This window comes from Hermetia illucens, chromosome 4 (genome assembly GCF_905115235.1).
Source record: "Hermetia illucens chromosome 4, iHerIll2.2.curated.20191125, whole genome shotgun sequence".
Classification (NCBI taxonomy): domain Eukaryota; kingdom Metazoa; phylum Arthropoda; class Insecta; order Diptera; family Stratiomyidae; genus Hermetia; species Hermetia illucens.
In genome coordinates this window covers 97,250,575-97,262,881 of record NC_051852.1, presented here as the reverse complement: position 1 = coordinate 97,262,881, position 12,307 = coordinate 97,250,575, and the positions used below count along the sequence as shown (strand labels likewise).

At 40.0% G+C, this 12,307-nt stretch overlaps 1 protein-coding gene across 6 annotated transcripts in view; it reads left to right on the top strand.

Moving 5' to 3' along the window:
* Positions 1-12,307, top strand: part of LOC119653649 — a 78,553-nt gene that overhangs the window by 28,366 nt on the left and 37,880 nt on the right. For 5 of the 6 annotated variants that reach the window (XM_038058468.1, XM_038058471.1, XM_038058466.1 and 2 more), the window contains exons 2-3: positions 11,061-11,161; positions 11,296-11,319. In XM_038058468.1, the coding sequence (XP_037914396.1) occupies positions 11,061-11,161; positions 11,296-11,319 (125 nt within the window). The remainder of the gene's footprint in view (positions 1-11,060; positions 11,162-11,295; positions 11,320-12,307) is intronic. The other variant, XM_038058467.1, reaches the window with a different exon arrangement.

Below are 12,307 nucleotides of genomic sequence, written 5' to 3'. Positions count from 1 at the left end.
GTGTTCTAATTCTATTCTGCACTTAAACATTACACTTTTTGTTTTGTCAGCATTTTCAATAGCAAAATATAAATTTCAAATTACATTAGAAAATAATTTGATGCTTCAATCCAAGATAAAACGGTTGTTGAAGACAAGATAGATATTATGTTTCAATAAACAAACTCCGGCAGAAGAATAGAAAAGAATTTAAAACGATAAACAATCTAACGTGAATTTAAAACAATATGCAATTTTGAATGTATGAAAAAGAGGACAGATCACTTGTGCGTGACGTCATGTGGAATAGTGCAGGGTGTTGCCGTAACCAAACGCTCCTTTATATATTTGAAAAAAACACGCCAAGGGTGCGAATTATATCCAATTGAAACCGCCAATAGTTTGAGCCTAAAGCTAGGCTAAAGCTAAATGATTGTTTAGGATAAGTGAGGGATCCTAAGTGCACAACCACTTGCTGTTGGACCGGACCAAATGGAGAGCAACTTACTCTCACAACTTTTTGGCCCACGGATCCCTCGTTTGGGGCATGGCACTCAAGCATTCAAAAAATCTAGAACAATGTTGCATAGGCACTGGCCTAGTTGGGTGGACTTAAAGAGGATCGTACCTCTTGCATTTACCTCAGCATCACGGATCACTTTTTCCAGGGCCAGGTTAAAGAAGATACATTCCCTTGTCGTTGACCGTTGTTGATGTCGAATGGTCTTGAGAGTGATCCTGCTGCTTTTATTTGGCCTCGCACATTAGTCATAGTCAGCTCAGTCAGTCTTACCAATTTCGTCGAGATACCGAATTCTCTCATGGCCGTGTAAAGTTTTACCCTGGCTATGCTATCACAATCGATAACAGCTACGATGACGAAATCCGCGCACGGTTGTTGTCAGCCAACAGAGCCTATTTCAACTTACAAAGACTGTTCCGCTCGCAATGTCTCACCATAAGGTCGAAGCTCTTACTGTACAAGACAATGATCTTTCCAGTCCTCATGTGTTCCTCGGAAACTTGGGTTCTTAGCAAGAAAAATTGCGAACTCTTGGCCGCGTTCGAGAGAAGAATCCTCCAAAGAATTTTTGGCCCCCTACATGAGGATGGACGATTCCGTAGCCTACACAATGACGAAATCTATGAGCGATACCATGACAGTCCGGTTGTGGATAAAATCCGGCTCAATAGGTTACGGTGGGCGGGTCACTTAATCCGTATGGATGAGGATGATCCCACCCGGAAAGTCTATAAGGGCAATATCTATGGTAGAAAAAGAAGACAAAGCAGACCCTGCCTAAGATGGAGCGATGGCGTAGGTCAGGACGCCAGACAGCTTTTAGGGATATCGAATTGGTGGACCTCGGCGCAAAACCGGGATGTCTGGAGTTCCTTATTAAGGCAGGCCTAGACCGGATACCGGTTGTTGCGCCGTTGATGATGATGATGATGCTATCATAGGCAGCTTTAAAGTCGATGGATAGATGGTGCAACTGATGTCCATATTCCAACAGATTTTCCGTCGCTTACCTCAGAGATAAAATCTGATCTGTTGCTGATTTGCCCGGAGTGAAGCCTCTTTGGTATGTACCAATGATGTTGTGAGCGTATGGGGCTATCCGGCCTAGCAAGATAGAGGAGAATATATTATAGATAGTACTCAGCAACGTGATACCTCTATAATTGCTGCACTGTGTGATGTCTCCTTTTTTATGTATGAGACAGATAATGGCTCGTTGCCAATCAAACCGGTCCCTGTCCATCGCATCTCTTGTAACGCTGTTACATCAGCCTTATATCGGGACAGGGTATCGGCTAGCTGCTCAGCAGCATTCGGTCTGTACAGGGAGCCCACGTTCCATAAGAAAATGCCCAAATCGTTAATCCGTTGTCGGGTTCGTCGTAAAATCCATCCTGTCTGAGGCTCCTTTCGTGGCTTCGTAACATGGGTTTCCGTGTAGGGTTGTCAGCCCTACCCAACCCCAAACCTGGAGAACCAGTTGGTAAATTTTGTCCCGTTTTTAGGCGCTGGGGACTCGCCTTCATTCTTCTCCGTCTACAGTTTTTCATAAAGAAAGAATTCCCAGCGATCACCACGTGGAGGTGGAGATAGGGTTTGGCAGTAGAGCTGTTGGTGTTGGTTCAGCAGGCGTTTCCCAGGTTTTATGCTCCATCGTGGGTATCAATCCACGTTTCGCCCTGGGACCTATACTACCCCTTGACCACCGAACTAAAACTATGCTATACTGTAATAATTCAAAGGTTCATTATTTTTTTCCAATTACATTTTCGATAAAAAAATATTTTTCTAATACTTTCAGTAGTTATCGGCTATTTCTGATCCTTATAATAGTCGAACTTTACCTACTGTGTTGAACGCCCCTTATCTTTTCAAGTAAAGAATGCCGGCTAGATACGCGTTCTTTGGTCCACTAGTAACTACCCGACTTTTTTGACCTCATGAAGCAGACTTGCCCCTTAATTTTTTATTGCTCGGTGGATTTTCGTTCGATATAAGTCAACCTAATGACCTGTTTTCAAATCTATATAAAGTGAATAAAACCTTGTAACCATTTCGGCCACGCTGATTGCAGGGCAGAGTTGAGATAGCTTCTGATCAATTCAAGTAGTCTCTTTTGAAAGATTTTAGGTACTCGACAAATCAAAGAGTCCGTGGACCACAAACAATGGGAGGAAGTTCCTCTCCAATTGGTGCGGGCCGTGATCAAGTGGAGGGCGGACTCAAGGTTGTGACAATACTCAATCGAAAATTCATGGAAAAGTATCTGACCAAGTTGCGCATCGAACTAAAACGAAAATTGCCCAAGCTGGCGTTCTCAGTCATTATCTTTGAATCAGAAGAACTAGTTACAAGAAGATGAGGGCATAAAAACCATTAGCGGCGTTTTACGAACCAAACAGTTTCGGATTTCATCCTTTAAGATCCGAAAATTGACTGATTTCTCTAATATAATGAGGCAACTGAAAAGAGTAAAGTCAAATGACTAACATAAAGGATGAGCTATTGAGGACTACTATAACAGAAAGGAGATTGTTTCATACTTCAGCTGAGGAATATTGTACGACGAAGAGAATCAACAATTTACGCATTCCGGCAGGTTTCCCATAAGCCAACCGCCGGGTTGAAAGAATGAACACCACCATAGGTTCTACTTTGAACGAGAGGAGCCAATTCAAGGGCTCAAGGACAGGCGTGGTCGATATCGGAATGAGAATACATTGTAGATGCCACATTTCGGATACATCAGTGTAAAGTCGCTGATTTGATTCCATAAAGAGACTCAATTTGGACTAGGAAAAAAAGTCTATACTCTATCGTCAAAACTAAGTCTGGCAATATCTATGATGTGAGGCGAGAGAATAACTACGAAGTCCCGCAGAAGGCCTCCACATGCGCAGAGTTTATGATTGATGGATACTTGTCGTCCAAGGTGAACGAGCCGCAGTATGATCGAATGTGGAGAAATGTGAATCGAGTTCTGCTAATTGGGGTGACACCGCTTTATGAGAGATGAAAAGGCGACGACTCCTAGAGAAAATCAGGAAGACCGCTGCGTAGTCGTTGAGGTTTTGTACAAGTGGTGCTTACTCTTGAATTTTTAATCACTTCCGAAAAGATTGCATGTGGTAGGCAGACAAGTCTTCTAGAACTTCCATTCTTTTATTCGTCGAATTCATTTTATTCCTGAATGAGGAGCTTCGCAACGCTGCCACTTCCAAGTTTCGTCATGTTTCCTTAGTGGATGTCATTAGTATTACAAAGTCAATTTAAAGATTAGAGCTTTCTTTTGTCACATGCTTGTGAACTTAAGGATTTACCAAAGATACGAAATAATGTAACTTTCATCCAATAATTATTCATAAAATCTTCAAATGTTAATTAAGGCACGCATAATCCCAATTTTAAAATTAATAATATTCAATTTAATAAATTACTGTTTGTGATATAAATGTCTAAACTGCATTTTTCTTCTCATACGTTTAACTAATAACGAAATCAAAGATCGGTTGACTGCTCTCGACAAATCGAAATTATTCAATCAAAATGAATCATGAACTTTTTAATTTTAAAAGTAGTGCCGTGAGCAGTCTATTGTAGACACTTCAAATTCAATTAATTCTCTGCGCTGTGCCTCTAAATGTGAATTTCAACCAGTGGAAAAATGGGCAGTGAACTTTTCTGTGCTTTCGTACAACGGGCACGTAATGGCAAAAATTGCAGATGTGAATCGGCCATTTCACCTGTTATTAAATTAGTTATTTAATGTTAAATGGAAATCTTTTGATCAGACAAGTTACACGCTGTAAAGTAGCGTATGCATTTTCTGAGTAGAAATGATTTAATGCAATTACGTTATACAGGCATCTGCCTGAAACGGACTTCAAAATTAATCTGGTTACCTAAAGCATTTGCATTTTTGGACCATATTAAGTCTAGAATTTCGTTTTTTTCGATTTCACAATTAATCGCATTTCCAGCGTAGTTGCACGTTTTTCTGATTGTAACTAAGGCGAATTTGTAGATGTGATTTCCAAGAGTTCTTGATTAACATGGGGAGAAGGTTGACTGACAATAAGATTGTAAAACGCTGCTTACCTAATGGAAAGGTCATCGCCAAAACAGCCATTTTTTAAATATTTCTGAAATTTTGTACTGATCTGTTTTTTCCGTGAGAACCAATTTCATGATATGCAACACCTCGAATATCAAAAGGTGGATTTGTGATCATATTTTTGACATTTTTGTTTGTTGCTTATATTTTGCCTTCCTTGCTCCACTTCGATGTTATGCTCGACCATGTTTTGTTGTCAAAAATCCTTTCAAGAAATACAAGAATTGGATCGGAGTTTCTCTCAAGCTTTCCGTCAGAAGTTAGCACTTTTTGCATATATTTTTTTTCCCCCGAACGTTTTGTTAAAATTATGTGCCCAAACGATTTTCCATAGTTGTTCACCAGCAATCATTCGGACAAAGAATCTGTGACCACTAAGCACAGGCGACTGTATATTTTCATCAACAATCTGAAGTTGGTCCTTTCGAGAAGAATCGCTTTTAGTTCGTTATTCTCATAAACAGATTCCAATATTTCCTGAACATTCTAAGAGTTTTTCCCCGAGCTTGAACTAAAAATCCTACATTGTTCCATTTGTATATCATTTTGTATTGAAGAGAGAAATAAAGAACGTAAAACGCAAAAACAGCATCACACACAGTACATTTATGCTGTTGGTCGTTGGGAAGGGCCACACCTCCCTGAGTAAACACGTCCATAATCGTTCAGTACCCCATCGCTACTGTAAAGCCGGAATTATAATGGTTGTATCATAATGTCAAGATTTTAAAGAGCGTAAATTAGAGATCTCTCAAAACATATTCTTGCCCCTAATCGCATTGATTAGTTTCAATACTTGGCATTTGGAAGTTTAACGAAACTCTCGGAGGGGAACATTTCGCGATGTTCGTCCAATATAGACAGTTACATTCAATTCTCATTGACGGATTTCAAGTACCTTGCCGCTTATGCTTATTATAGTTCCGGCTTAAAATTTCAACTCCCGACTTTATTTGAGAGCTCTCATATTTTCGATTTTTAAGGTTTTGTGTGAAACGAAACCTTATTAGAATCCATTCGATGTCTGTCTGTCTGTCTGTCTGTCACACTCCATTTATTCGGGAATGGCTAAACCAATTGTCACGAAATTTGGTAAGAAGATGTGGTGCGTGAATCCCTTTGCATATAGCAAGTGGTGCCGTTTTCTGTTTAGTTTAAGGGGGCTCACCGTACATTTGTAAGGGGGGTTTAATTTTTCTTCAGAATGTGATCGTATAGGGTACAGAATGAAAGGGCCTAATTAGTACTTCTCGGCAGAAATATATAGGGGAGAAGGTGTAATAGGTCTCGTTCTCGGAACCTATCCAACCGAATAATCTGAATAATCACAATCGTGCATCCATACGAAATCTAGGCCTCCAAATACATCTCATTCCGATATCTGCTTAAATAAAGTTAATAATATTATATTAACAAATTTTAGAAATTTACCCGAAAAAGTTGGTATGGTTATAAGTAATAATATAATGCATAATCTTGGAAAATTTGACAAAAATGCAACTATTATTAACAAGGTTATAGAAGGTCGGAATTTGTGTATTTCACGTAAAATTATCGCATTCTAAGACGTGTATGACGTCATCATTATTTATGGTGACCTCATATGAACGACGAAGCTGGAGTTTGGAAATACATATGAATGAATATTTTGAACTGGAGGTATACGTGAATGGGAAAACTTGAATAGGATATTTCTCACACACGATGAACACAAAACCTTTATACCTGAAGCGACCAGCTTCAGATATTCCGACTTGTTTTTCAGCTCCATAGCAGAATCGTCATCATCAACGGCGCAACAACCGGTATTCGGTCTATGCCTGCCTTAATAAGGAACTCCAGATATCCCGATTTTGCGCCGAGGTCCACCAATTCGATATCTCTAAAAGCTGTCTGGCATCCTGGCCTACGCCATCGCTCCATCTTAGGCAGGCTCTGCCTCGTCTTCTTTTTCTACCATAGATATTGCCCTTATAGACTTTCCGGGTGGGATCATCCTCATCCATACGGATTTAAGTGACCTGCCCACCGTAACCTGTTGAGCCGTATTTTATCTACAACCAGACGGTCATGGTATCGCTCATAGATTTCGTCGTTATGTAGTCTACAGAATCGTCCATCTTTATGTAGGGGGCCAGAAATTCTTCGGAGGATTCTTCTCTCGAACGCGGCCAAGAGTTCGCAATTCTTCTTGCTAAGAACCCAAGTCTCCGAGGAATACATGAGGACTGGCAAGATCATAGTGTTGTACAGTAAGAGCTTTGACCCTATGGTGAGACATTGCGAGCGGAGCAGTTTTTGTAAGCTGAAATAGGCTCTGTTGGCTGACATCAACCGTGCGCGGATTTCATCATCGTAGCTAGACAGGAGAAATTATCAACGGTCTCAAAGTTGTATTCTACTATCCTTATTCTTCCTGTTTGACCAGTGCGGTTTGATGTTGTTGGTTGGTTCGTCTTCGGTGCTGACGTTGCCACCATATATTTTGTCTTGCCTTCATTGATGTGCAGCCCAAGATCTCGTGCCAATTACTGCCTGCTCGATCTGGATGAAGACAGTTTGTACGTCTCGGGTGGTTCTTCCCATGATGTCGATGTCGTCAGCATAGGCCAGTAGTTTGGTGGACTTAAAGAGGATCGTACCTCTTGCATTTACCTTAGCATCACGGATCACTTTCTCGAGGGCCAGGTTAAAGAAGACGCATGATAGGCATTCCTTTGTCGTCCATAGCAGAATACGCAATATTAATATATATAATACTTTTTAGGCATCCTCTTGGAAAGCAAACCAAACAAGATAGATCTGAATACTGTGGTAGTCATGTTTACATGGGAAATTTGTAAATTATGGCCCAAATTCATGTAGATGTTACCGATATTCATTAAGTTGCTCTACAAATGAGATAAATAGGTCGATTTGGTAGGATTAATCTATGATTATAATTTCGTCATTTTTACTGAAGAAATTTATAGCTTTTTCTTTGTTATTTTCGAAAAAAAAATTACCTATGATTTCGTTTGTCCAAGGTGCAAAGGTGCAGTTCGTGAGCTATGGAAAGATTGTCGATGTTTGAGTCGTAGATTAGGTTTTCCTGGAACCCCCGCTAGGCTGTTCCATCAGATGTAATTTACACTATAAACTCTATTTGACATGGTTTCAAAATGCTTTTCGTGCAAAAAGCAGTTAGACGACTAAAAGGCATAGCAATTTTTGGGCTAGCAACTCGAAAAACTCGAAACTTTTCTGCTACCGGAACGCCAACAACGTCTCGGATAGGGACTGGCCTCACCTTGGCTATTGAAAAGGGACTATGATTGGTTCTGGAATATGTGCACTCCCCTCGTTAATGGTATTAACGAGAATCATCCTGGAACTTGCATGTGGTCGTAAACGTTTCGATGGGCTTGTGAAAGACATTCTTAAGAGGTCGACTCCTAATCCACGCTGACGAGCAGCCGAAAAGTTAACCGTAGCCATATCACATCCGATGAAATTTCGCCTCTTGTGGATGATAAATGCTCCTCCAAACAGAAAAGAAATCATTTCGGACATCAGTGTACTGCATCGTAAATCCGCTATGCTGGACGGTCACCCTGAAGAGTTATTTATCGCTGCATCAGCCATTTCCACTCACATGAAAATCCTGGGAATCCGTGACCATAATTCTGGAACGCATCAAGAGTATCTCGAAAACTTGATCGACAGTGAGCAGGCTGGTTTTTGCTCTAGATCCTCCTGCATTGACCTCATCAATATACGACTCATTTTGGTGCAGTGCGAGTTTAGAGAGAATTTAGATTGTCACTCCACCTGCTCTTCATCGATTTGTGAAAACTTTCGACATTAGGAACAGGGAATGTATCGCTATAATCAAGACGATATATGTTGGCGCAAAATGTCACTTGCTGCATTACGTTAAATCTTAATGGACTATAACATCTTTTCCCAAACACCTCCACGTCTATTTGTTCTTTAACCGAGTCATGGACGTTGGCCCAGTGGCTTTTCATTTTTAAAGAGAGGCAAGTAGATTTGAACTGAAGATAAACACCAACAAAACCAATGTTATCAGTCTCGACACCAATAAAAACGTTCTAAGTCTCAACACCAAGATCTATTCTTGTTGAAACTATTCTGTGCTAATGTTCTGTCTGTATTGTTATATGGGAGTAGCACAACGGAAGTGATCCATTTCGCTCAAAAGCTCCAAACCCACGTGGACACCTTTTTGCTACGCCTTGTAATTGAATCCGTTCTTACAAGATGGCACAGAACAACAGAGAAGGAGTGCGGGTTTCTCAGAAAGTCCTGGGGAGAGTTGAATCGCATTTCAGCAGACCGAGTATGATAGTGCATAGGTGTGGTTTACGCGCTATCCTAAGGATAAAGACCACCTTTTATACGCTACCTCATCTCTGTCTTCGGAAGCAGCGTGTTCGAGAGCGATTATTGTTGTGGTTTATACTGAAGCGCACTAACTTCTAGAAGCAAAAAAATCCTATATTATAGTGCGTGGGCCACTTGTTTTGAGCAACTATCCAGGAAAATTATACGGTCAGCTAAAGTTAAAAGAGTTAACATGATTAATTAATTGGAGAACCGATTATCGGCAAGTTTGAGAAAAGTGGATGTGATCGCTTCAGCGCTACTTTCCAGCTGATCCAGAGTTGGTGCTTCCGTAATGGACCCACGGTGAAACTGGATTAGTTATACAGGGTGCGGCAGCATAACTTCCTTTTTTCAAAACTCAATAAAAACTATTGTATGCATCGGAAAATATTTATTTATTTTTTATAATGTAGGTACATGTCTAAAGTTTTTATTTACATTGTTTTGAAGATCAAATCTGTTAGGTGATGTCCCCCATTCTCCATACATTGCGTAAACCGATTTCTGACGTTTGTCATGACTCTTGTTAGCATAGCAGGTGTTATGTTGGCAACTTCTTCTTGGATGTTGGTCTTCAAATCCTGTAGGGTTCTTGGACGGTTCACATAAACACGGGATTTCAAAAAACCCCATAGAAAAAAATCACAAGGGGACAGAGCGTGCCGGCCATTCCAAATCGTCTCTAATTGAGATAAGGCGCTCTGGAAAGTGTTCCCTCAAAACAGCCATCGATGCTCTTGAAGTGTGTGCTGTTGCACCGTCTTGTTGGAACCGAGTGTCCTCCAAATCCAAATTTTCTAGCCGTGGGAGAAAAAAATTCTGTAGCATGTTTACATACCGGTCCGAATTCACTGTCACTGTAACCTCATTTTCCTCAAAAAACCAGGGACCAATAATTCCAGCTGAGGAAATTGTACACCACACTGTGACTTTGGGTGAATGCAAAGGCTTTTGATGCAATTCTCGAGGATTGGTGTCAGCCCAGTAGCGCATGTTTTGTTTGTTAACCGACCCACACGACGAAATGCACGCTGTGTTGCAATAACCGAACATCCGCTTGAAAAGTAAACCTCAACAGCAAAGGCACGCTCCTCACTATTCCAACGCATGATGGCGACTGAACCGTGTCCGGACAAAACTTTACAGTATCCCCTCTTGAACGAGACCACTAGCGCTCCGCTATGACATCAACTAACTGAGTAGCGCGCATTTTAAAAAAGGAAGTTATGCTGCCGCACCCTGTATTTACCAAGAATGTTAAGTGGGCGAATGACACGCTAGCTACTTTGCAGGGGCTTCAAATCCAGTTGGTATATGCAGTCCAGTATTTAAGAGTGCGACTCGATTCCAAGCCAACATAAACACCTCATATGTAGGAACAATATGAGTTCTGCAGGTTGCTGTGGTGTTGTAGAACTGCAATTGGTAAGACATGGGGATTTACCACAACGGGATCGCTGGATATACATTCCCATAATCATGATGTATGCACGCATCATCTATAGCCGATGTTGAAATCTGCTAGTAGGAAGCTGATGGTACAGATTCAAAGGTAGCTCAGGACATTACATCCACAATGGTGGAACTAGTACCAGCATTTGGTGTTAAACTATCCACTGTCAAGTCTTCTCTGAAGGATGAATTTTCAAGGGTTCATAAACCTAATGAAAACAGCTCGACGTTTCCGGTTTTGTGTTTATCTTATGTGAGAAATTGCACTTTTTTCCAACTCCGCCGGTTATACGAGTTAATTTTATGTGATACCTCACATATACCGTATTTTGTGAAAAAAATGTGTTCAGTTGTAGTTACTAGCGGCCGATATTAACAACGCCTACTTTGTCAGTTCATTATGTCTTTGAGTCCCTTAAATTGTCTCCATTTATCTAGGCTATAGTACCTTTTTTTCTTCAACTGGCCCTGTGACATCTGTAGGAATGTAAGATTTTCCACTGTGCTCTCTCTTATAGAAAAATACTGCCATTGCCGCCTTAAGTCTTCAAAAAATAATATAAACTACATCTTGGATAAAATATTTTTACTTTTCCATTTCAGGTGATCCAAATGTTATTCTTCTGGGAGCGCTAATATTTCTAAGCTTTGGCGGAGTCATAGCCGGATGCGTATGCTGTCGACGAAGAAAGAAAGGATTTGAGGTAATATACCTTCCTTCCAGTTGTAATGAAACTAACCGACTTAAGATTTATCTCAATATAATATCATGTTTTTCTTTTGTACATTTGTTATATATCTATGGAAGTATTGTTCTAAAATGTATTATCCACTCCAGCTTAACCATGATATGGATCGAAAGGTATTGATTGCACAATTTCCACATTTTCCTTTTGTATTTCGTGCATGTCAAGTTTGTGTCATTTAACTGCATGTTCCTTGAACTAACGTTCACATCTTTGCAAAGCGTTTTAATTTTCTGATTTGGTTGGTTGCTCCTCAATTTAACCCTCAAGCCTTTTCCTTTCGTATTGATTTCATGAACTTTATATGCTTTTCAACTTCACTCAAAGCTGAGCGTACTAATTTTTAACATTTCTTATCATAGTTGGAAATGATTCTCTTTCAAGTTCACCAAAAGTAGTTCTTTCAATTCGTACTCAATACCAATCTCGAAAAGCTAACATATGCATACTTTTAAATGTTTATAACATGAGCATGAATGGACATGGGTTAACACTATGTTTACGAAGATGATTCAAGGACTTAATTGCATTTTGCAATATGAATTTGCATCCGTGCAGATCCTTGACCTAGTTATTAAGCTTTTTCTAACTAGCTTCATAGTTCATGAAAAGTACTTTCGAATTCTGTATGAATATCGTTATCAAAACGAAATGCTTTTGATTCCTTTTGCCGATTTCTTTGAAATTTATTTTCAGGAAAAGTTGAAAAAGGTAAATTGCTTCCATTTCCATTAATTTGTTAATAAAATAAAGCCTCAGATTCTGAATTCATTAATTTTAACAGTTAAGTCTTGTTGGTTCAAAAAAGTTTTTTTTTTTATTTATTTTGAAAACATTACTTAAAAGTGTTAAAGACTTATTCAAGTAATAATAATCATAATCGTTGGCATAGCAGTCTATATTGGATCAGGGCCTTGAAGTGTGTTAGAGCACTTCATTCAAGATCGTAACGGTACACTACAGGATTACAGTACCCTGTAGGAAGCAATGTGGTCAGCATTGCGCTCGCCCGAGATTATTACCCTGATTTAAATCAGGTACTCATGCACAGCTGAGTTGACTGGTCTCCGACATTAAATCACGCTACAAATTCCACTGCCACCA